General features: G+C 37.1%; 1 protein-coding gene across 1 annotated transcript in view; it reads left to right on the top strand.

The window, feature by feature from the left end:
- Positions 1-24424, top strand: part of ANAPC10 (anaphase promoting complex subunit 10) — a 29412-nt gene extending 4988 nt beyond the window's left edge. The window contains exon 4 of the mRNA XM_009877988.1: positions 24194-24424. Coding sequence (XP_009876290.1) covers positions 24194-24424 — 231 coding nt within the window. The remainder of the gene's footprint in view (positions 1-24193) is intronic.
- The last annotated feature ends 1697 nt before the right edge of the window (positions 24425-26121 follow it).

Below are 26121 nucleotides of genomic sequence, written 5' to 3'. Positions count from 1 at the left end.
GGTGGAAAATCCAGCTAAATCATTTTATATTTTTCCATGGATGCTTGCCCAGCTCCTAGTGTCTAATGAAAGTCCTGTGATGCCTCTATGTGTTTTCTTCTTACTTGTCTGATTTTCAAACAATGTAGTGTGCTGTTAGGCTAGGTTTCATCAGTAATGTAATATTAGCTTTAGTATATTGTCTAGTATATAGGCACGTCCTTTTTGTAACTGAAGATGAAATTTTCTGAATAGAACTGCTGTGGATTGTTGTTTTTCCCTCTGTCTGAGAATCAAGTTATTTGTACCTCATCCTATGGGTGAGATCAGCTGTCATAATCTAGTAGTATTATTCCTTTTCTCAGATGGAGGAACTACAGTTAAGAAGTGTGCAGTAAGCCTTCTCCTCTGACTTAAGCAGATTTTTGGAACAGCTTTGAAGCTTAAAAAGCAGCTATTTTCTAATTTACAGTCTCAGGGTTCTCCCACATAATGGTGCAAACAGTCTAGATGGACGAGGTAGTCTGTAGAGGCATTTCTGTAGCAGTGTCCAGGCTCTTCAGTATGTGATTTAAATTTAACATGCTTTCTCATGATATAAAAATAACCCACAATGATGTGGGTGAAAATAACTCACCACAAAAGATGTGAGTGAAATCTTGGCTGCAGGAGATCTCTGGTCTCTTCAAATAATGCTCACTTGCCTGTTGCCCATGTATCTCTCAAAGATGTTTAGGTCATCAGTAGTTCGTCCTAGAAGAAAAAAGATTGTGTTATGTTAAATGCAGGTAGGATTTCAGGTTATATTCATCTAGTATTTCTATTGACTTCTGCTGTCAACCTGTAATGTAGGGTCATGGCACAGCAAAGCAAGACACCTGTGCAGTCTTGTGCTAGCCACTTCTACACCTTTGGATATGAAAGACACTCTGCAAGGGTCTGGACAAGACTTCCTGAAAATAGTTACTCACTTCTTGCATTAGTTCATGTCTGAGAAGCCACTGCTGTTTAATCCATAAATTAAAATTGCTTTAAGAGGCAGAACCCCTCCTGGAAGAGGCCAAGTCTTCTATTCTGCTGTTCCCTGCAGAGGACTCTACAGCAGGATGTGGTGTACATGCCTAGTTGTAACTAGGTAAGGCACAACTAGACAGGCGTAAGTTATTTCACTTTCCAGTAGGTATTAGTTCTTTCCACACATTTTTTTTTACCTTCCCATGATTTTTTTTATTTGGTGTAGGGTGTTTCACTTAGTTTGCGTAGCTCAGAGGAACTAGCAAGATTTTGACAGGACCAACCCATTGCTAGTGCATGGCATTGCTGTGTGTACTTAGCTTTTCAAATTGCTTAAGGATGGTAATAATACACAGGCCAAATAAGATGTATTAATGTCCAGGCCTAAAAGGACATTATTGAAGGGAGTGTTGGGGGGACAGGAAGGCTCAGGCCATGACTGTGCTGTCCTTAGGCAGCAGGGTAAATATGCAAACAGATGGCATCATGGCTTTGTGTAACCTAGGTAAACAAGGTGTTTACTCTTTGCTTCTTTGGAAGGCTGTTCAGTTTGAAGCAGTGTTACTGCAACAGGGTAGCTCCCCTGGTTGACATCCTTCACAGGTAGGCAATGCTCTGTTACTGGATGGTGACGGATAGCCTAGGTGTAGGATAGAAAGCGGGTAGCTGCTGGTGGTCCTGTGTAGCAAACTGCATCAAAGAACGGTTCTAAGTATTAAACCTTGCTTTGGAAGGGACCTGCTCTCACTCTTTAACAAAAAGCCTGCATCAAGACTCAGTTCTGAAGATCACTCTGAAGACTCAGGAGGTGAAAGCCCCGTTATCTTAGTACATCTTTGCTGGCAACAGTGCATTGTTTCAGCTTTTTGTTGTCTTTTATTGGATTGCTGCCCACTTTGTTTTGTAGCCCATTTGGTCTTGCCTGATATTTTGTAACCAGGTACTCCAAGAGGGGCTGTTGAGTACAGCCATCTCCCTGGTGGCATGTTGGGGTGACCAAGCACCACGGACAGGGCCACTGCTTCACTGCTTTAAGAGATTCTGCACTAGAGCAGGGAATTATGAACCAGAGGAATGCCCAAACTGGGGAGCTCTTCTGAGCAGTAGTTAAGGAAGTATGACCCTATTGTAATCACTTTACTCCTACAGTGTCCAGTAGAAGTAAAGTCCAGTGAAGAGGCTGGACTTCTCAAGACAGTTTCTGATATTCAATAGCTATTCAACCTGCTTTCTATATGTGAAGTAAACTTAGGTACTGAGGAACAAGAAGATGCTAACTTGTCATAGGACTGTTGCAAGCTAATGAGTCAAGAAAACATACTGCTGCTGAGTTTCTGATCAAACCTCTCTAAGATGCATTTTAAACTGCTTTCCTTTGAAGATGGAGTACTGAGTTGTTACTGCTTTATTTAGATCCCTGAGTAGGCTTCAACCTAGTATTTTGGTTAGAAACCATCCCTTTGTTTTTTCTTGAGTATAAGAAAAGATGCATTTCTCATCCCTAATTATTCTTTGGGTTCAGAATGTTAATTAAAAATTTTCAGCCTACCTTCTGCAAACTACTTAATGCTGAGAAAAGGCTGAGTAAGCTTTAGTTTTATAGAATTTCAAAGTGCAGTATTTCTTGTCTGTCTCTGGGATGCTCAGCAGATGAGATTGTCATGTCAGCTTGTTCATTTTGATTGTTACTTATTGTTCATGCTAGTTCCTGTATGGATTTATTTCATCAGGGTGCTGACAATACTTGTTCCTTACATCTAAAATTTACCAGCACTGGAAATCTGCAAAGCAGGAGATTAGAGTGATCCACTGGTGTTGGTTTGGTTTTCAGCCTCGTGATTGATGTAAAGGGTAGGAATCAAGTTTAAGAACTGGGGTTATTTCCATTTGATGTAGTTAGTACTCTGTATTTGCACCTCTCAGCAGAGAGGATGTTTTTTTGAGTCACTAACTGGGATGTTTACCTGAACCATTGTTTACAGAAGAAAGGGTAATTTAATGACGTTACATCATTGTTCCCTGCCGATGTCATTCCTGCTATAGGTGATATAACCTGCTCATCATTCCTGTGCTTATGGATATCCAGTAATACATGCTTCAGACTGGAAATTCTGAACTGTATTTCTACTTTATATACCCTAGAATGGTAATACACAGGAACAGAGCTTACTATACTGTCAGGAGAAATGCAGTTATTGAAATAGCTTTTTCTGTATATGAAGTATGTGTGTACAAAAAGGAGGATGTGCATCATATTTTGAAGAATTCTGAAGAATAGAAGATTATTTTGGTTCACACATCATAAAAATACTAAGTCTTTATCTGGCATTGCTCTGAAGTGGTATTAAGAGAAATAAACATCTCTTCTGTTGGATCTTGGAGGAAAAAGTAAAAAGAACTAAACATTGTTTTTATGCTGTGGTATGTGTTGCATGTAGAAAGATACGTTTTTCTTATGTTGTATCCTGACATTCAAAACCAAATCTATAAAGGAGCCTTTTCTTGCAACAGAGGGCCTCAATTAGGCAAGGGTACATTAAAGAGGCCCTGCATTTTTAGTAGTGTCAGTCTGACTTTGCCTTCTGAAGCAGAGGAGAAGTGACATGAAAGAAAGTGGCAACAGCTCCATGGAAGGGAGGAACTTGATGAAGTACAGAGGTTTCCTCAGGGCAAGGCTAGGAACTGATCGAAGCACAGAATTTTGCATATGCGTGAAAGCCTCGCCTAGACTTATAACCTTTTTCAAGATAGTTCATTTTAAGCTCCATCATGAAAAAGGAGTTAAAATGTGTATGATTCTTACTTAATGTAAAAATGAAAGATCTTCTCTCTACATTGTCAGTGAGAAAAGGCAAGATAATTTACTAATCAATCTGACACTAATCACTTGTTAGGCTGGATAATAGCTGTTTTCTAGCAAGTGGTTGGTTACATGGCTTCATGTCTTGTCTGTGGAGTTTTAGTGGGAGGATTTGAAGAGATTTGGTAAAAAGCTTGTTTGTTTTTTTTTCTTCTGTAAAAATCTTTCCGATATGAATGACTTCAAACTTGAGATAGGAAGATAATAGTTATAAATGCAGGGAAACTATCCTCCAGTATGATGGGAGAAAATGTCATAGGCTTTAATGTGAACTTCCACTAGTATGTTCTAATTACAATACTATAAACCAAGTCCCTTCTTTGGTGGGTGGGAGCAGGTTGCAGATAGTGCTCTGTATGTGAGAGGGAGAACACCAAATACTTCAACTTCTTAAAACAGCATTTAAAACCAAAACAGAATTAGAATTGTGGCCTTAGAGTGAGTGTAGAATAGTACAGGAATCCAAGCCTAAATTTAGATGAGCATATTCTCCAACACTTTTGAAGTACATAGGATGATAATACTGCTGTAGAATGGTAATAGTATTAGTCATCTTGTAGGTTAGATGGTTTGTTTGTTGTACGTGTAGATTATCTGTGCTATTGAACTAGTAGTCAAAGTCTGCATTGGTTTGTGTCCAGTTTATACCTGACTGACTGAAACTCATAATTGTGATGTTTGGTACCGGATTGTGAGTGCTTGACATTTGTTCAAATGAATTAATTCTGGTTAGAATTGCCTGGTTTGTCCTGGTATGACTTACATCTACCTAAAAAGCCCCCTACAAAACCAAGGTAACGCACCACGCTCACTTATGTATAAAGTTCCTTTGCCATTTAAATCAAAAGAAAGCTTTCCCCCGTCCAGTCTTTGGAACCTATTTTTCCCATTTATTCATGAATTTGTTATACTGACTCAGCTTTTCTTGGTAACAATTGAGAAAGCTATTTGGTCTTGGTCGTCCTTCCATATTGATTAAATAACTATTAGAGATGTAATACACTGTATACTTCTTTGTTGTTCACCAAGTTTATTGCATTATGGAATTCGTATTCTTTACTGATTATCTCTGTGATTGCTGTACTACAGACTTCCAGATGGTTTCAGTCAGTTTTTCAATTTTTGTAGCATCAGTTTAATACTAAAGGTAGTAGAATAGAGCAGTGACAGATTGCTGGTTTCCCATGATAGTTTCTTACCTTTATATCCCTGAAGGATTTGTTCTGGGAAGACCTGAAAAATCAAGAGCAGCGTACTAATGGGATAGCCCCTTTACCCTTCCTAATTAGTGAAAATGAAGAATCTCTTCACTGCAAGAAGACTTTGTGTAAGGGGAGTACATGTATGTGTTAATAATGTCAATCCTGTGAGACTGGGATCTGTCATTCTTCCTCTTTGCACATTTTGTCAGGGGCATGGCCATGCTGCTGACCTACAAAAATTTTAGCCAAAGCTGTGGAGTAGTCCACTCATTTTTATTTTTAATTTAACTTTGCCAACTTCAGCAGCTGATTTCCACACTCCTCTTTGCCATGCTTCTGGCTTCTGAGAAAGCATTTTATGTAGCCTTTAACCCTTAGTGATATATGTAGCACCATTTTTTTTTTTTTTTAATAAACCATAGCTTTTCTCTGTCATGCCTATATAGAGCAGAGATGCTGATATGTCTTACTTTGATAGCCTTAGTAAATTATTGGAGCTCCTAGGGAGATCAGTCTAATGTCTGTGTTCTGTTAGCTCCTAGCAATTGGTCCAAATATGTATATTTAAGTACAATAGATCATATATAATTAAAACAGTAGCCCCCCTGCCCCCTTTACTCCCTGAAACTTAAGTTGTAATCAAACTTGTGTGCTATCAGGCTGAGGGAAGAAAAGCATGTTTTTCTTTTACATGCCCAGAATGTAGTGAAAATCCCTGTGGACAGTCGTGTTTACAAGGGTAACTGTCTGCATTCAATTGTGGGTTATAAAAGTGCTTGCTTGAATAAATACACTGAGCTATCAGACAGAACAACCAATAGTTCGTTGGACTAATTGACCTTGTCAGTAGAATAGAAACACTTGCAAATAAAATTCCCTTTGCCAGCAAAGTTGCAACTGAAAACCCCTGAAGAAACTGTGTGTATCCTCTAACTATCTTGGAATGCAATGATTCAAGCAGCAGACATGTGTGGTGGGGGGGCAGGAGGGGGAAATCATTAACTAAGAGTGTTATATACCAGCATTTTTCAGCGATCCTTTTTTTTCATTGCATGAGGCTATACGTGGTCTTAAAATCATTAAGTAGCTCTCTTTGCCTGTTCGTAGTTATGTTTTCTAACAATTGCTATTGCTTTTACCATATCTCACGTCCCCTTGTATGATTTGTTTTGCTGGTCTACTTTTATTATAATGTGCCCTTTTCAGAAAAGGCAAAGATGTTTGGCTAGTAACCACAGCATGTTGTAATGAGGGTGGAGTGTGTTTGTCGTTCTACAGCAATGGCTGACTTACATGAATGTCAGTGTCTATAACCACACATACTGTGTTCCTTTATCTTTTTGAATATATTCAAATTCTGTAACAGTGTAAGAGAATCAAAAATGATGGAATATCTGATCTTCCAATCAAAAGCATGATGGAACCATTTTTTACTTTACCAGTGAGGAGCCATGTATCATTTTAAAAAAAAAAATCATTATTTCACTCCAGAAATAAGTCTTCACAAATCAATTAGTCATATATCCTTTTAAGAAGTTGGATAATGTCACACAGGTGGAAGAAGTATTAAAAAAAAAAAAGCAACAGTGAAAGACATCACTGTGCACTATAAAAACATTATTTTGTTTTTGTTAGAAAACAACCAGGAAAAATGAGATTTAGGGGGGAAAAAAGTCTGAAAAACAGTCTAGGTAGCTGCTGTATAAACTTCAGAGATGAAGGCTTAAAAAGCACTAAGATTCGTAAAAAGGGTGGGGGGATGGAGATAGTGTATTTCACCTTAAGTAAGGGACAATGTGTAATAAGGGATTTTGTGGTTTTACAGCTCGGTGCATGTGTTTGAAAGCTGTTCTCTCAGCAACGTGGGTGGCAGGTTATGCTACCATATAATGTATTGTAGTTGGCTCTCCACACTTGTCAGGGTTAGCGTTCAACCATTCGGAAAATTTTCCCATTGTTCTGTCATGTGAACCAAGGCTAGTGTTGAATTCCCAATAACCTTCTGCAGGAAAAAGAGGTTTAATTAGAAAGTTTGAAATCTGATTACTTCTGTTATTGTCTTAATGTAGTTCCCTCTCATTTAGGTGCTTATCTACAAATGCAATCAACTTTTGCTCAGAAAGACAAACTTAACTCGGTACTGCAGTTGCTTCAAAACTTGTAAAAGAAAACTTGTATTCTCAATTCTGTCTTTTTCAGCATTAACACTCTATTTCCATCTTAAACATGTTTGCTTTAGATGGATCATAGCTTTTGGCAGCTACTGCATTTTTAGCAAATAATACTGTTTCTAGTAAGAGTTGCAAAAAAAAAAAAAGAAAAAACAACTTGGTGTGAGGTCCTTGTAAACTGAACCTTGGGAACATTATGTTATTTCTGTATTTTCCCTTCTTTTGTGCTTCTCTATTTGTGTCATGGTTATAAATTACGTCGTTTGAACTAGAGAATGAAAAACACTTTATTTTGTGATTCCTGTAATTTAAAAAAAAAGAATGTTTGTTCTATGTGTATTTTTTTCTTTTTACCTGCTATTTCAGAGGCTGGCACACAGAGAAATAAGCAATTATGGTATTGAAATTCCATTGTGCCAGCACCTCCAGGGCATAATCCAAAAAAACCAGAAAAATCGCCTGCTGGGTTGTATGCAGTATGCTTGTGTGAACATCAGTGTCTGCTGTTCACACATCATTTTTTACTGAAAGTTCCTGTTGGAATAAAGGTTCTGTGTTTGGAGAGTGCACTGGGCTATTTGCTGGTCAATGGTTTTTCAAAGTTTGTAGGCATTTCTAATTACAGTTTACCAATGTAGGCTCACTAGATACTTCTTACAGATAATCATTAATGCTTCAGAAAGAAGAGAAGCAACCAGAGATTTGGCTTTGAGAATATAAACATACCAAGAAAGAGCTTGATGCTCTTACCTTTGTTTTAAGCATTCTGCTTGGAGACTGAACATGGGAGTGAGGAGTAAGTTGGGTAGGTGGAGAGGAAGATGATAGCATGGCTTAAGAGACTCAAATATGTAGTTTCTGTACTATTTTAACTCCTTCCCTTCCTTTCCCTTCCCCCTGCTCCACTCACCTTTTACTATTATCTAGTTGATACTCTAAAACAGTGCAGGTATATACAGTGGTACAGTTTATTCTGGATGAGCCCACACACCAAAACCTAGTATATCTTCATGATGCTTGATTGGATTATCCCCTCAGGTTAACTGTAGTTTACAAAACACGTAATATTATTCACTTGTAAACTGTAGTCTTCTCATTTGTTTTTAATCTCTCCTGATGATGGGCATATTGTTGGAGACCCACACAGGGCCAGATGATGACAGTTTCTAGTCTTTTGCTAGATTCATAAAAGTTAAAAGGGAATTATTCTAAACCAGAATGTAAGGTTCACACTAGGTAAAGTGTGGTAATTTACTTTGATAATCAAGATAATCATCTATTCATCTAACTGAATAACACTACTAAGGTCCCTTTACTAGTATAACTACAGTGGGAAATGTATCAGTGTATGCTTGCCAGTATAAAAATTAGGCTTTTGGTTATCTAACTAAAAAAGTATTATAGACTCACTTCACTTGTGCATTTTGTTTTTCTTTTACTTTTTTTTTGTTCCTGCCCCCCATAACTGTTAAGATGATGTCATATGACCACATGACTATATATGTGTGCATCTCTCTTCCTTCAATGAAGAAATTGCGCAAGTGTATGGATATTGATACTGCAGCAATAACATAATAGCCCAGTTCTTGGGTATAGACTATCCTAATTTCTTTTTCATGATCAAGCATAATGCATTTCTAGCCATGTGTGGTCTTCTATGTGAAAGAGCAATTTACTTATGCGCTTACTACTCTTTTCATCTTTTCTTGTGAAAAGTTATGCTACAATCCATTGGAGAAATTAGGTCAACAGGTTGTTTGGGCACGGAGTTAAGTTATTTTTGATCATTGACAAGGGCAATGCCTGTACTCTGAATTTCCATTAATTGGTGTAACAACATCATGCATGTCTTTTAGTTTTTCTTGCTTGTAAAGATGTGAAAGGAAGCTTCTGGTAACAATTTAAATTACGTATATCCCCAAGGGGAAGTTGCTCTGTGGATTATGAGTTAGGTTTTGCTCGGGTGTTTGAAGAGGCTCCTGGTCACATAAGGCTTCAAGATTCGAACTAAGGAAAGCTGAAAATATTTGCTTTCTTTGTTTGCCTGCTGTATTATTTATTGGTTTTTGGGGAAGTGTGTAGGGGATTGATGAGTATTCTATGAAGTTCATTTGTGTCAAAGATGATAGTAAGACATTACTCGCTCATTTCTGCTTTTCTCTGTCTCGAGAGATTGCTAGCCAGTTGGAAATATCTTGTGTTAACATTTGAGCCTTTTTTCTTTCCATGAACTGTGGATCCGGATTGAGAGGATAAAGTCAGTGAATTATAAACTGTTAGCTTTGTTTTACCTGATTGTTGTCACAGACTTAATTGTGGAAAGTAATCTTCAGAGGGAGCACTAGATAACTTCAGACAGTGAGAAGTTCTAAATATGTGCAGAAAGATCAAATCAAAGATTGATGCTGATCCCTCTGGGTGCTACTATTAACATAATCTTAAAATCCTTCAAATAGGAAGGTCAGCACTTGACATTTGATTTGGGCTAAGCCACAGAAAAGAGTATACTTAAGAGCTAAGAAAATCTTGTGCTATCATCTCAGCTGGTGCTGGTCAACTGACACATCACACCTTATTCTCTTTCAGTTAAGCAACTTGTAGGCAACAGCAGTTGGGAACATCTTTTGCCTACCCTTAAGTAGTCTTCTTCAATAATGTAGCAGTGGGGTGGGGAGAGGAAGTGGCTCCAAGGTAGAACAGCCACCACTTTTATTTTTTTGACCTATTTGTGCCTTTGATGTAGTTGTATTTATTTGCATCAGTACAAATTCAACCAGTTTTGTAGTAGGTATTGCCTTGTGATGAAGTTATGAGGTGCTGCTACTAAGTAAGATTTCAGAAAAAAAAACGATCTGTAAAATGCCCTGGATGTGCTATGTTTTATGTCAGGTCAGCACCCAAACAAACAACCGAAAATTTCTTTAAATTCACAAGTAGTGTTGGCCTGCATAAATAGTAGTAAGACTACATTATTCTGTATCTCTAAAAATAAAGACAGATTTTTTTTTTTTCCTTCTGGTAAAAGAAAATGAACAAATGTGTTTCATGTAGGTATATGAGGGGATGTTATTGTTACAATACTTTTTTGTTCCCGAAGCTTAACATTTTGATGAAAAACTGAGTTAATTCAAAGTGTCATTGGGAAAGAAATTATGAGGAGGAATGCTATTCATGTGACAAGTTAAAACAAACCTTGAGGTTCAAAAGAAAGTGATACCTTGCAAGTAATAGATATCTAGAACAAATACAGAGTTCTTGAGTAAGAGTTTCAGGTGTTTCAGAGATATGATCATGACAGGCCTATCTAGAGTTAGATCTTGCTCCCTTGTTGCTGAACTGTGATTTTGGTTGGGGATACCATGTCTGGGAGGAGCTTTGAGAATGCTGCTGGGCAGTGTCTGTCATATTCTTTGCCAAGTTTTCTGGGGAGGTGAGGGGGAGAAATTTAGTGTGATTTTGTCCTGTTCCTTATGTATAGTGCATGAAAACATTTCTATAGATATGAAGTATTTCTTCTTGAGCACTGTTCTCTATCTTATTCTGTCGTAAGACAACCGAGCTCATGTGTTTAAATCACAAAAACCTTACCCAGGACTTTCCCATTTTCTTTGGGAGCGCAAGAGGGCTAGAGGGCATGTGCTCTCCTATGTTCTTGATCCAATTCCTAGACTAGGTTTATCTCGCGCTCCTATTTTATTTCAGAATGAATTCTGGAGTGGTTTGTCTCATGGTAAATCCATGTGGGTGTGCGGTTTTTTTTTTTGTAAATACAATTGAGTTTGTTTTTTTTTTGGTTGAGGCTTTTAATGAAAGCTGTTCTCAGTAAGAGTTTGCAAGTGAATCATGAGAATCTAGCTGCTAATACTTACTATGCTCTTTTAAATTTTTTTTTTAAATTATTCCTCTGTATCTGTTGGAGATGAAATTCTACTGTGTGTATGAAGCATTTTTTAAATTTCTACTGGCAAATGCAGAAAATCGTAAGTTGTTTCTCTTACACTGAGATTCATTTGTTGCTTCTTAGTAGGGTGATATGACTGAGGATAAGGAAGATAATTTTTTCTTTTTTTCATTGTTTTGAAAAGTTGCAGATTGAAACCAGGAGAAATTATTTAGTAGAACAACTTTCAAATAAGCTTCCCTCCATTTGAACAGGTCTCTGATTATGATAGCCATTGTGTTTAATGGAGAGATTTTCATATACAAGCTCTGGGTAAATCCAGCACTGCTGAGGTAAGAACTTCTATTGTTGAATTGTTGGACTTTTTTCCTTTTATGCTATCTGTCAAGAGGAGATGAAGATTTACTTGCACAGCAGAATTAAGCAGAGGGGCATATGTACACAGTAAGTCTCATATATTATAATCCAATTCCATCAGCTTGTTACTGACCTCACATATTGGAGCAATAAGATAATATCCAACAACAATTCTAGATTTAGGGTTTAGTAGGCCTGTTGGTAAGCAACTTTTCAGTTATGTCATTCCTCTGTTTTGTTTTTTCCATTGCCCTTTCATTCTTCAGGAGCGTACATGATGATGTAGTTTTATTTTAATTGTCATATAGTTTAAACTGAAGAGCTCATATTCTTATGCCTGAATGTAGCATTAGGACTATTCCAGACTGCTGTTCATAGTAGACATGCGGTTGCAATAATGTAGTCATTAGTCTGACACTGTATAGCTCTGTCTGAACATCTTTTTGAACTGTACATCCTTTGAGTGAATGGTAACTTGAGCCATCTGACTTAAAGTCAAGAAATGTAATTCATCTAGACTGAGAGAAACAGAATCTGGAGTCTGATCTCCACATTAAACAATGGAATACAGCCTTATATTTTTCTGGACAGGCTTAGACGTGCAATTGTAAGAAAGCACAAGCAAAAGGTTAAAACTCTACTGCATTTGTTCCACTATGTTTAAGAAAAAGAATTTGTGTGTAGATGTAAAATTAAATGCTTCCATTGGGCAACGGTCCTGATTCCAGCTTTGCAAATTTATGAAAGTGTATTCTGGCTCATATAAAACTATCCAGCTGAACCTCTGACAGATATACTCCTATTTCTTCTCTTTTAAAGTTCATTCGTACAAAAATATATCTCCAGTAAGACATATTTATGAACTTGGGATCTCTCTCAGATGAGGCATTGCATTTTAAATTTACACAAATAGTTTTCACAACAGTCTCTTGCATTTGTTTCCAGTGAGTAAATATTCCTTGAGTTGAGCATTACATCTGCTCTGGAGCCTGTGAAATGTTACTCTGTACTTGCTTATTGAAATCTGGCATACTATAACGAACTTGAGTAATGTTACAGTATATCGGGTTTTGCCCCACTCGCCTGCACTGAGTATCAGCATCCACAGAGCCCTTATCCCAATGCAAAAATGTTTTGTTTGTTTGTATACTCCTGCAGGATTTGGGGATTATTTACATGCAGTTAAGGTCTTTAAATTTCTTAATTTTAGGAGAGGCAACCCTCTTTAATTCTTTAGTTGCTTAGAAACAAGTCATTCCTGTGGAACCACGAGAAATGTTTTCACTTACCCCAATGGTTTTGTGTCTTACAAAGCAACAACTTGTCCTCTTGCTGGCAGTGAATAAGTAGGATTTTTTTTTTAATTTGGTAGCACTTGGCTATAATTTATTGCAGTCTTTTTCAATGATTAAAGTCACTTTGGAAATAGGTTTGGGTTTTTTTTTGTGTAATAAATGGCACGGTTCTAACATTTTATTTTGTAGGCCCTTTTTCTTGTAGAAGACAAGAAATCTATTTCCCTCAATGGGTCTTAAGAGCATTCTTTGAGGTGAATGTATTTCTTTTTAAATATACTTTCTTCCCCTCACCTGTAAAGGGTGCTTGAGGTATAGCAGCTGTGTGCTACTACTGCTATTGAGCTGGGTTTTTTTATTTTAAATCTTGTGATGTTCCCATTTTCTTCAACTTAGTCATTTCCCGTATAAACTTGCTGAAGTGTTCCATCGTTCTCTGGGATGCAAAGTGCAAGGCAGGACTTGTAATCATTAGGCTATCTCTGCTAAGTTACTCAGGATGATCAGATATATGTCGACTCAGTGTGGCTAGATTTCAGACACTTAAATCTTTAATATTTGTTGCATAATCTGATTTTTTTTTTCCCCAATACATTCTTTGTATAAGTTAACTGTAGCTATATCTAGACATATTTCCTGGATATGACTAAACAATTTTGAAGGTAAATTATGAGGTGACTTTTTTTGCACTTTCACAGAAGCGTAGTATCATTCTATTACATAGATTTGAACAAATGGGAACTGCAGAAATCAGAAGTACATTTTTTTGCTCTGTTTTGAAAATCCGCACTGTCGCAAGATTAGCTGTTTCCCTGTAGTGCTTTCAGTCATTCCATTTGCAATCAATTTGTGCAGTGCATCCATATAGTCTGTTTACATTGTTTCTTCTTGTACCCAGCAGTTCTGGTTCAGGAAAATTGAGAGGACTGAGAATACTAGTTGGATAGTACTCTGTTTAAAAAAAAAAAAATATCCCTCATCCCTTTCAGAGTGCTGGGAATTTTGGAATGTTCAAAGACTTGGAGGAAACAATAGCTTTTTCTACCGCTCAGTTTAAGGACCAGAGGCAGTCTGTTCCAGTATGTCTGCAACTTTAGACTTTAAACAACTTCGGTACCAGAAGTAGGCAAACTGAAACAGAAAGTTTGTTTTGGGCGGCATTGCCTGTTTCTGATGCTGTCAGCCAGGCCACCACTGTAGAGCGAAGCTCAAGAAATTTTTTTTTTTTTGTGGCCTTTTCAGCCTCAGTATACTATCTGCCAAGCTCCAGGGAAGTAACTTGAATTCAAATTGGAGCCAAATTCCATGATTTTTCCTGATAGCAGGAGTCTTTTTTCAAAGTTCAGTAGCAGTGCACCTGCAAAGGTGGGGTGTTCCTGTCTATTTTGTCAGCTGATTAATGAGATGTTGGTCCCAGCAGGAGAATGCTAGTGAGCCTAGGATGTTTACCTTCCTTTCCTCCACTCTTGACTGGTTTAATGAAAAATGTTTTTCATAATTTCCTTAAGGATCAGAGATCCAAAATTTCACAGTTGTTATGACTGATTTCAGCTGGAGGCAATATTTCTTCTGGAGCAACAGGTTCATGTTAAGATGGAATTTGCTTTAGCTGAAACCAAACTAAACTTAGATGACTTCCTGCTGTGGGTTGAAAATTTGGAGTTTTAGGCCTTATTTCCATACATGCACATATGAAACTGTGCTAGACTGTTGTCACTCTATATTTGCTTAATCTGCTTTCCAAAGGGAAAGGTGCAAGTTTTTTGTATCTTAAAGTTCCACTAGATAGGATGGCTGTCACTTAACACATACACAGACAAGCAGCCGTTCTCTCATGAGATTTAACTTATGGATGTGTCAGACTTCATTGTGTACAATTTCAAGTGACCTTGTTCAACAAAACTATAGGTTTTTTAAGATATGGGTCTCAAGAGCAATCTGTCTTAAAAATGTTAAATTTCTGGCCTTTTCTGAAACATTATATACATCTTGAGGCATATATTTTGGTAATGATTTTTGAGCTGCCTATGCACCATCCTTTAAAGAACGTACACAATAAAAAGGCATGTATGGCACAGCAAATTTGAGAAGTGTTTCTTTCTAGAGAGACTTTCCTAGCAAACAATCTGTGACAAATTCCTGATGGTTTCTGCAGATGTATTTTCTAGCATGAAGAGCTGTTTTCAGCCAAATTCTAGAGGATTGGAGTATTCATATTGTTATATATTTCTTCCTTTTTTTTTTCATCTCTTTCTTTCCTTCTGCTTGCTCTTTTTCTGCCACCCAGAGTGAAGCAGAAAATATTTCCCGAAATTAAAATTCATACTGTTTTGGCTGACAAATCTGCAGTAGCAGAAAATTCAACAGACTACTTATTTGCATCTCGAACTACATGTACCTGATTGAACAAGCGTTACGGGTAAGAACTGAGAGAGATGCAGGAGTGGGATGGGCTGAGCAGCGGTTGCTTAAGGACCACGGACAGGGGCCTCTCCACACGTGTTCGTGTATCAGCCCGTGGGACTTCCGCTCGAGTGACTTCATCTGTCTGGAGTTTATGTGGGCAGTTCAGCACAGCCTTGACCCTTTTGCAGGCATCAGTGCTTAGGATTCTTTGTCACTTGATGCTCTTGAAACAGCTGTTCTTTCCTGTGAGCTCGTGGTGTAAAATTCGTGGTGGTCCACAGCATGTGCAATTGTAACCTATTCTCTCGTTTTTTCTCTCTCATTTGACAATACTTACTCACCAGAAAGTCCTCTCATGTTGAACACATTAATTGCGGTTCTCTTGCATGCTGCTCATTTGATTTCGGAAGATTTCAAAGACAAACCATGAGGACAATAGTAATCCAAAACTTGACATTCTCTGTTTAATTCATGTGTTACATTTCAATGCTATATTCTTTCTACGTTTATTCCTGTTGTGTAGAAATTCTGTCTGAATCAGTGAGTATCTGGGAAGAGAGTACATTGTTTTATCAGCAGAATCAAATGAAATGGTTCTGTGATTTTTTTTTTTTTTTTTTTTTTTTTTTTACTGTATAGGTGATTCTAATCAGAATACCTTATCCTGAAGAATACCAAAATGGACTGGTCAATGAAACCATTTCCTCAGCTGGATGTTGCATCACTTCTGACATCATAGCTCAGTTAACATAATCTGCTTACTTTAGAAACATGCCTTTTTCTGTAATCTATGAGGTGGTGATATCATCTAGCCCACTGATATTGTCCAGCATGTGTTGTGTTGCTTGTGTAATCCAAACATGAGATTTGGAAAGGCAGTATAGGAATCTCTATTTGAACATCATAGATGCTAATTCTTGGCCCACCATTCAAAGAGGATATGGCTTGCTGGTTACCCACACTAGGAACCTGTCAGTGCATTTTTCTAGAGTAACTATAAATCATGGGGTGCTGCACTTCAGCTGCTATGATTGAACGTGCATTGTTTTAAGAAACCATAGGAATTTAGGTGTTAAATCATAAGGAGATGACAATGGGTCAAGGTTGGTTTTTTATGTATAGGACCACTAGGCAATACAGAATCATAGAATGGCCTAGGCTGGAAGGGACCTTAGAGATCATCTAGTCCAACCTCCCTGTCATGGGCAGGGATGCCACCTCTCGACTAGACCTGACACTATTGTGAGGAATTCCAGGTCTTCAACTTTGTTTTTGTGTCCCTGAGGTGATGCTCAAAGGAGAAGCCCGCTAGCAACTGTATCACAGTTCCTGTTGGAAAGCTGTGACACTCAGAATCATACTCGGGTTGGTAAGGATGTCAGTGAGCTGGGGGAGAGTGGGGCCATGATTTAAATATATTTTGTAGATCAATCTTTGGAGAGGTTGGTCAACAGTTTGGGGGTTTTTTTGCATTGTGTCAGTGATCTGCAGATCTCCATCCAGTTATATGTCTTCTTTAAAAACTACCTTGTGTGTTTTCAGTGATACCTGTGTAGAAGCATTATATTTTTAGTTCCAAGCATTACAGTAGCCTCAAATGTAATGGCTTTATGCAGTTTACCAAGTATTATTAAAAAAATTTATATTTTGTGATTTGAAACTTACACCTCAGTCCATTGCTTTTCGGCATCTTATCAACCGTATTTAAAACTTGGCTGATCATATTTTCAAGGGTGAGATCTTCATAGCAGGATAATACTGTCTTAACTGATTCATTCCTCATCAGAGGCTATAACTTCAGTTTTGAGTTATCTCAAAGATCCTCAGGATGATGAAATACTGCTTGACTTGTATCACCGCTGTGTAAATTTTTGCAAGACTTACCACTTGATTCAGTAGTACAGAAATGAGTGAAATGAGGACAAGCTATGGGTGATTTTGGACATATACACTGTCACAAACAGCTTAATTGTATAAACTGAATTGGCACACTTGATGCATTCGATTATTTATATGGGTACCAATGATTCAGAGAGAAACTTGTCAAGATGTGTTGAAAATGGATCTGTGCAAAATTTAGGCCAAATTTTCAGGAATGCACTAATATATTTTGTTGGGGATTTTTAATAATATTTCTCTGTTATGGTGAACTGATTGAGCACATCTAGTGTATTTTCAGGGTCTCTGCGGTCTTAGTTGACTTCTGTGCTAAGATATTCTGTAACGAATACTTATTTTGGTAATCAGTATCAGTAAACTTTACTCTTTCTAGCTTGGTATGTGTGTTCCCTTGTGTTTATTTTAATTGGATAAAACTTTCTAATACCTGGGCATTGGTTAATTTTTACTGTTTTAATCTAGAGCAAAATAATCTGAAGAAGATTCTATAAAACTTTTGCAAGGATTTTTGACTGTTCTTTTTCAACCTTCTAAGTCTTCACAAAAATAATTTCTTTCAGTTTATTTGAACAAAAAGCTTATGCTTGATAGGATTTTTTTTTTTTTTTTTTAGCATTTGCAGGTTTCACTGCCTAATATATCTTGTTCTGTAGGTAGTCACTTGTTTGCCCAAATCCATAGCTGAGTCTTCCTCTAGACTCACCAGGAACTGCTATTTGGATGAATGGAAAGCTTCTCTTACCTAATGGACTGAAGTCAGTTTTCTTGACTGTTTAAGAAGGTGACTGATTAAGACCACAGAGTTACCTCCTTTGGTGGTCGTTGCTTCATTAGAGCAAAGTGTGCTTTTCACAGTGGGTCCTTTGAGCATGTTTCTGTGTTTCTTGTTAAGCTGCTAATGTGGTGTCCCTCCTTTGACTCACTTGGAACTTGCAAAGTTTCTTTTGGACATGCTTCACTTCTCTGCTGGAACTGGTGCATCACTGCTATTAACTGATTCTCTTCCTTCCTAAGTGAAGTGATGGCTGAAGCCCAAGCTCTGCTATTTTGTGTGCTGACGGTTCCAATACTTGGAATTACGCACAAGTCTACTGGCTCTGAATCCTAGTAGCTATGTGGCAGGACATGGCAGTTATGGAAAGAGAATTCTGTAAATTTAGGAACCCTTCTTTCTCCTTGGCAATTTTGTGTGAAAACATATTTGGATAGTGTAAAAAAAAAACAAACCAAAAAACAAAACAACAAAAAAACCACACCACAAAACAACAACCACCAACCAAACAAAAAAAACCCAAACCCAAACAACAACTATAAACAACCCAACAATGGCTAAATAGGGAAGAATCTTTCCCATATTTGATCACTCATCTTAGAGTCTGTATATTGATACATGTTATTTTCAGAAATTAAGTATATATTTCCTCTGGAACTTAGTTTTATAAACTTCTACTTGGAAGAATATGTTATTTATGGAGAACACCTGCTTCGAAAAGCTTAAGGTTTTTTATATAACTGTATGGTAAGAACTAGTGAAGCATATAGAAAGCAGAAATTATATTGTGAGGAAGAGTCTAGTCACTACTTTTAATTTCAAAGATGGCTAAGACACTACAATAAAAAGCCACAGCTTTAATAGTTTTATGAGAAAAGTAGGAGGAGTCAAACCAAATGCTGTTTGGTTTTACAGCATGTTTTGGAGGCAGCCACTAGAAATATGTGTTGCCATTTGGATCTAGTAGTACAGGTGATTAGATGGAAACGTGATGAGGTACTAGCATCTCAGAATTGTGTTGTATCATGCTGAAGCTGTGGGGGCAGCAGTAATTCTCAGCTTGCTGTCACTATGTGTGTGTAAGAGGGAAATAAAACAGTCTGCTTTTTTTTCCTTTATGTGCACAGAAAAACTTATTCTCCTGAAATCTGGGAGCCCTGTCCAGCATACATACTGCAAGGTGTTGATAATGACCCTGAAAATGAAGCTCCTTACAGTGTAGGCTTTCTTTTTCTTTTTGTATCTTCACAAAAGATAGGGGAAAAAAAAATCATGTTATTTCAAGAGTGTTAGCATACTGTAAATACAGCAAACATCTTGACTTGGGTATGTAAGCCTTGTGGAAGTAGCAGTTCAAGTTATATGCCACTTTGAAGACACCACAGAACTTATGCAGAATATTACTGAGTATGGGGAAGAGGTCAATATTAAATTTCACTATGATTAATTGCAATAAAGCCTTCTTTGGATAAAAGATCTCTTGTCCTATAAGGGGCCAAATGTAGAGCAAGCTTCCTCTAAAAGCTCCAATCGTGTTCAGTCATGTTTTGAAAGTGTAGCTTCAAGTTGCTTTGGCTTTTTTTAATTATATTTTTTTTATTATTATTTTGTTGTGTGGTTTGCATCTTCTATGGTTGAACACCCATTAGTTGCAATAGCAGCCCTGCCAAATGTGTATGGAATTCTGTAAAACCCCTGGACTATACAACAAAGTGAAGAAACAGGGCTGTCAGATTGACTAGGGAGGAGATTTCCATTGAGAACTTGATTTCTGCTTTGGCTTTTAAAATAACATGGATGATGACTGGAGTTGGGAGTGTATGTCCATAGGTAAACCTGTAGCACGCAGAGGCCAGGAAAAATAAGAAAGCAATGGAGAGAAAGCAGAAGAGATAGATAAGAGTATATAACAGCAGCAAAGGACAAGTAAGTAAATTTTCCATTTCAATTTTTATCCCTTTGTTCCTTTATTTTGACTTTAATGTTCTTGTTTACCAATTGTCACAATTTATTTTATTAGAAGCAAATATAAAAGAACTCCAAACAACCAAACACAAGGTTTTTTGTATATTGTATGTAAGATCAGTCTGCAGCTGCAGGAACTGTCCTGAGTTACTAATATTCAACTTGCATTTATTCCTTTCTTTCTCTCTTTTTTTTTTTTTTTTTTAAACCTTCTTGGGTAAAATACATAACAAGAAATTTACGACTTTTAATGTCACTCAGATAATTAATAATAGTGTTTTTAAAAAGTTAACAGGTACAAAAAATTTTTTTAAACTTTGCTGGGAGGCAGCTAATTGTGACTGATTGTTAATGACCTGCATAGGAGGAAAAAAATATGTGAGGAAACTTAAATCTGGTATTTTCTCATAGTGGCATTATACTGCAGAGCTGGGGTGAAACAGAGATGTATGTGTATACAGTGGCTAGTGCTTTTAAATCCATTTCAGTTGATTTTGCTGTCAACTCTGTTCTTTCAAGTATAGCTGCTTGTGCCACCTGTGTTTAAGGTTGCATGATCCTTAACTCTAAGTTCCTTTATAATTTTTGCCAAAGTTCAATTCAGACAGATTTTTTTCCATGCCAGATGTCTGCTTTGGGCTGATTTTTTTTTTTTTTAAAGTTTCAGCCAAAGTAGTTCTCTTCCAAGAAGGAGGCTAGTGAAAAGTATGCTATTTTGCTTGTGTAAGAGTATTCTGGTGTTGTTTCTTTGATGCTCCAGTGCCCCCAAGCTCTGAAGCAAGGATTTGAAATTTGGCAATAGTTCAGCCTTTGTGTTGAGGATGTGCCTTTTGCCTCCCTGTAAAAAATCCACCCAAATTTCCAGACCGGTTTACAAGGCTTTGAAAGATTGCCATTTGCATGGGTTTAATAGGAATTTCTTAAAACTTCACAGTAATTTTCCTTTAGATTCTGTTCACACTGGGAATGCTCCAGGCAGAATAGAGCTGCATATTTCATCCCACTTCTGCTAGGAATTGTAATGGCTGAATCTGAGTGCTGACACTTGAACTGAGAGCAGGCAGTGTTGTCTTGTACCACCACTGTCTATTCCCATGTCCTGTTCCTTCTCCCTGGTGGAAGGACCTGGGCCCTCTGGAAAAAGAAACTGTCTCGCTCATCTGGAAGAACATGACAGATGTGGAGGAGAAGAATGCAGGAGCGTGTGTGTGGTTTGTACCATCCTTTGGCCACAGAAAATGTGTGTGTTGTACTGGCAAAATATTGCTTCCTTTTCTAGTGGATGTTCAGATAATAATCACTGCATTTTGTTGCGTTTTAACTTCAGTACTTTAGCATGCCTTAAGGCTTTAATCATTTTACTGGGCTATGTAGGCATCATTTTTTTTTTAAAAAGACTCAGTGTCACAGTATAGTAAACTTTTTGAGAGGGCAAAAACGGAGAGCTCACTTTTTTCAAACATTTAAGTCTGACTCAGATCTTTTGCACTTAATACGTTGTAGTACAATCTCCCACTTCATTACAAGTGTCATGTGGCTTTGTCAAAGAGGCAACAATCTGACTGGAACGGGGAAAGAAGTCTTTTCTGAGGATGAGATGAGGATTTGTACAGTAAAAGATGTGTATTCATCTGTTACAGAGGTTGGAACATGTAAGTGAAGCAGTGATTTCGGGAATAAAAAGGAAAAAGCTTTGTGGCTAAGACAACTGAATGCTGCTTGATGAATTGTGAGCGATCTGGGTTTGGTCACTGGGTTTCAGCATGATGTGCTCAAGTAACTGTTCCTAGGTGGCTGCTCATACTGTTGTGTTCTAGCGGCTGGTCTGAGAACTATTATCAACTTGCAGAAATGCAGACACTTATAACTGGAAAGGAACTCAGTGGGAGCTACGCCTCATGTAGAATACTGTATGCTACTAAGGACAGTAAATATCAAGTTCTGAGTATGTCAAGTCTGACATCTGGAACTAGGGAATATTTTAATCTGATTAACTTAATGCTGCACTTGCCTCTTACAGATTTAGCAGTTACTTGTCCCATCTCTGTGGAAAGGCTTGGGAAGAAATTGGTTGCCTCTCGCGGGACTAAGAAAGAACATGCTATAAACAAAGCATATGACCACCTCCCATTGATCAGCATTGAAAAATATGTAATCAGAACTTTATTGATGTAGTAAGATAAATAAAAAAGAAATTACATTAGAAAAATTACTTTGCAATTCTTAATTTCCCAATGCTTACCTGTGACCCTTATAATTTTCTTAAAATTAAAGATGTGATTTTTTTTTTTTTCCCCAAGTTTAATAAGCATCCAACTTCCTCTTGTACTAATAGTCTGATTTTGCCACTCCCTTGGTAGCTCTTTTTGTTTTGACGACAAAGTCATCATTTCACTCTTGGCAATTTCTTTCCCAGTAAAGATGCAAACCTGAACTATACTGGATCTGTCTGAAACCAATGATGTCAACTTATAGAAAGCGGTACTTTTTTTTTTTAAACTGTATTAACTAATCTATTTCAGACTGATTCAGACATAAAAATCCCAATATCATAGCTTTGAAACTTAAGTTTTCCACTTTAAACAAGCAGTCAGAACTTGTAAACTGTGAGAATAATATTAAAATGCAAGTTTAATTACCAGTAACCTTTTAATTCTCTTCTAAATCATAGCCACTTTACCTTAGCACTAGTTGAATAAAATATTACTGGGATCCTCATACCATATGATCACTGTGGAGCTGAAAAGCATACCTACTCAAACTACTGGCTACTACCTCACCATGATAAATTCCCCCTTTGTAAAGCTGCTTCTACAGTGCATAATTTTGATTTGTAAACCCAACTGTTACCTGAAGTTTCCTATGCAAAAAAAACCCCAAACAACAACCAACCAAAGAAAAAAACCCAAAACCCAAAAAACTCTTAAGTATTTTGAGAGGCAGAGACTTACAACAAGGGAATGTGTGTTTGTGGAAGTATCTAGCTCCTGGAGTGAAAAGACTTGCTGCGAAGGTTTAGTGGATTTAATGCTTTGGAAATTGTTTATTAGAGAGCCTGCAGCAGTGGAGAGTTTGGGGCTGTGGGGTTGTGGTGATACTTTGTGTTTTTTAAGGTGGAGATGAGAGGCTTTTTTTGGTCTCTAAATTTGAAATAGTCATCAAAGTTGTGTTTTGTTGTTCGTTGTTTTTTTTTTTTTTAAAAAAAGAAAATCTTAATTCTTGAGTCATTCCCTCAGGGTGTTTGCTGCCTCTGAAGCAGTACATCTCAAGATGAGTCTTGTGAAAGCTTCAGTAAAGGCAAGGCATTTGGCAGGATGTTTGTCGTGCTGTATTTTCAGGAGAAAGACAGGACTTCTGAGCTGCTCAAAGCATAGATCTTCCTTGGAGAAACTTGTCTGCTAAGAACAGCAGTCTTATTTGCTTAGCTGTGTGAAATCCACTTGCTTGTGGACAACTGTTTTCAGTTCCCTCCTCGCCAAGACTTCCGCTTACTTGAGTGCTCTTCCATATGTGTTTTGAGTTGTGCTTTGAAGTTGGGCAACTAGCGTTAAACAAAAGCTGTTAGCACACTTCTGCATAGCATCCAGCTTGATTTCAGAATATTGATGTGTCAGTGATGTGGTTTAGAGTTAACAAAATGCAATTCTTTGCTAGCTTTGACACTGGTTTCTGTAATATGTAAATTAAAAAAAAAATCCTTTTTTGTGTAAAGGCCAAATCAAAGTGGACCTTAGGATGTGATTGAATGGCTGTGCAGCAATTGTGAATGGGCCAGGCATCTGTCTTAACTCACAAACTTCATATCACCTATGTGTTATCCTGTATTTATTCCTCTGTCAACTTCTCTTCTTCCCCTTCAGTCCCCCTAATAATCGAAAGAATTTATGGAAACCCAGACTTTGTGTGCATTTAGTGTCCTATCTAAATTGTTATATCATATTGTTGTTTAGAACACCTAGATAAAGCAGTTTAACTTCAAGATTCATTTTTCTGTCATCTTTGAGCAGTGTACTTCAGTAACAATTTCCATACATTACTGTTTTGACACTCTTGAATTTATACTCAGGTCTATATTTTTTTATATATATTTTAATTTCAAGGTTAAGGCACAAAATGAGGGATGGATTCTGAAAGGGGAAACCAGGACAACTATAGTCAACTGAATTAATTTGTATCCATTTATACCAACTATAAATTAGCTATGAGTATTCAACTCTGCTATTTCAAATTCATGTGAAAAAGTAACTAAAATCTGATTTGCAAGACTGCTCTAATAAAACGGTTTACTACATAATCACTTGCATTAAGTATATTAACTGTTTCTGAATGTTTTGCTTTTTTTTTTTTTTTTTTTTTGTCTTGTTCCTGGCAGCAACTTGAATTAGTGGAACCAAGCGGCTGGATTCATGTTCCTTTAACAGATACTCATAAGAAGCCTATTCGCACGTTTATGATTCAGATTGCTGTTCTAGCTAACCACCAAAATGGAAGAGACACTCACATGAGACAAATCAAAGTGTACACCCCAGTGGAAGAGAGCTCCATTGGTAAATTTCCTAGATGTACAACAATTGATTTCATGATGTATCGCTCCATACGATAATAAGAGAAATAATAAAGGCATTTTTTGACAGCAGTATCATTGCTTAAGTAATAAGATACTTAAAAAAGAAGAGTTTACTTCAGTGTAATTACGTATTTATGTTTATATTTTGTATGATTTTGAAATAAAGTTGTAGTCTGTAATAATGCCTTAATTTTGCTTGGAGTCTTTGACTGCCCTTGTACTGTTAGAGTGGGGGAAAAAAAGTGGGCACTTAAAAGAATGTGTTTGCGACTGGGAATTGGTAATTGATTTAATACAGATGTGGAGAGTTTTATTGTTGTGATTTCTTTTCCTAAAGATCATGCATGAAAGCAGTTTGTTCCATAGTGTTACTGTTCATTCCTTTACCTTAACGTTACTCTTCTACAGAGCATTATTCTTGAGCAGATGTGGTTTAAAGACCGGCAGGTTTTTTTCCTCTCATTGCTTATGTTACTGTGTTGTACCCTTTTCTGCATAGTTACTTCTTCTGCTTAATGACTGTCTGCATGGGTTTAGTCTTCTTGGTAGCTGTGAAGCAGATCATAGAATTATAGAATATCTCAAGTTGGAAAGGATCCAAAAAGGTCATGAAGTCTTGACTCCCTGCTCCTTGCAGAACTGCTTAAAACTAAATCATATGACTAAGGATATTCTCCAGGTGCTACTTCAATTCTGACAGGCTTGATGTTGTGACCGCTTTCTTGGGGAGCCTCGTCCAGTGACCGATAATGCGATGAAGGTGACAGTGACAGGAAGAAAACCAAACTTTTCCAGATAACACAGTTAATACATTATTAATATAATGTCTATTTTGTATACATGAATATATTATACATATTAGTGTGGTTGTACTGAGTATAGGTTATATCAACATGATAGTCTTTCGAAACAGGAGAGCTGGGAATGTTCCAATGTCATACAATAACAGTGGGAACGAATATGAAGGTCCAATGCTCCTTCTAAAGTACTGAGAACTCGAGTGCATAACACAAGGTAATCTCAGACTCATAGCATGGAGTTTCTTTAATGTGTTTCAAAATATAGACTGTTGCAAGTAACGTGTATATTTTGTCTAATTTCTGTGAGTAGAAATATTTAACATCTCTACTGATTTCTCAATCTAATTACTAGTTATTTCCCCTTTTGAAAAAAATATGAAGTAGAGTTTAGAAAGAGAGGATGTTAAAGTACAAGAGTTTCTTCTAAAATGTTCAGTACTGATCACTTCTTAGCACTATAAAATTTGATGGCAAATCCAGACTAATCTCAGGAAAGGCAAACTTCTGATGCTATTTTTAGTTGTGAGCTAGGCCAGGCTAATAATAGTGGAGACTCATCGTACAGTGACACAGTATGTTTCAGAGGAGAAAAAAGTGAAATAGAGGAAAATGGGAATGTTGTCAAAGCAGGTTAAAGATTTGAGCTGTTGAAAACTTTTTTATATTTAATTAAGTAATCTGTTGTTTACTGAACAGTTTTATCCTCTGGTTGAATTCTGCAGTCTTTAGTAAAGTAATTAAAATGGGCATTTCCTACTAATGAGCTTTGTAGTGAAGACCGTGACTGTATTTAAATAGTGGACTCAATTCAGAAATATCTTAATTGTACTTTATCTTTCTGTGTAAAGGCTGTGAATGTTTTGCCAGAATTCTATTCAGCAGAATTCTATTCAGCAGAAACTGGTTGAACTCATGCTTTTCACAAATTCTGTC

Source organism: Apaloderma vittatum, unplaced genomic scaffold (genome assembly GCF_000703405.1).
Source record: "Apaloderma vittatum isolate BGI_N311 unplaced genomic scaffold, ASM70340v1 scaffold5061, whole genome shotgun sequence".
In the NCBI taxonomy this organism is placed as follows: domain Eukaryota; kingdom Metazoa; phylum Chordata; class Aves; order Trogoniformes; family Trogonidae; genus Apaloderma; species Apaloderma vittatum.
This window is presented reverse-complemented; position numbering and strand designations above follow the sequence as displayed.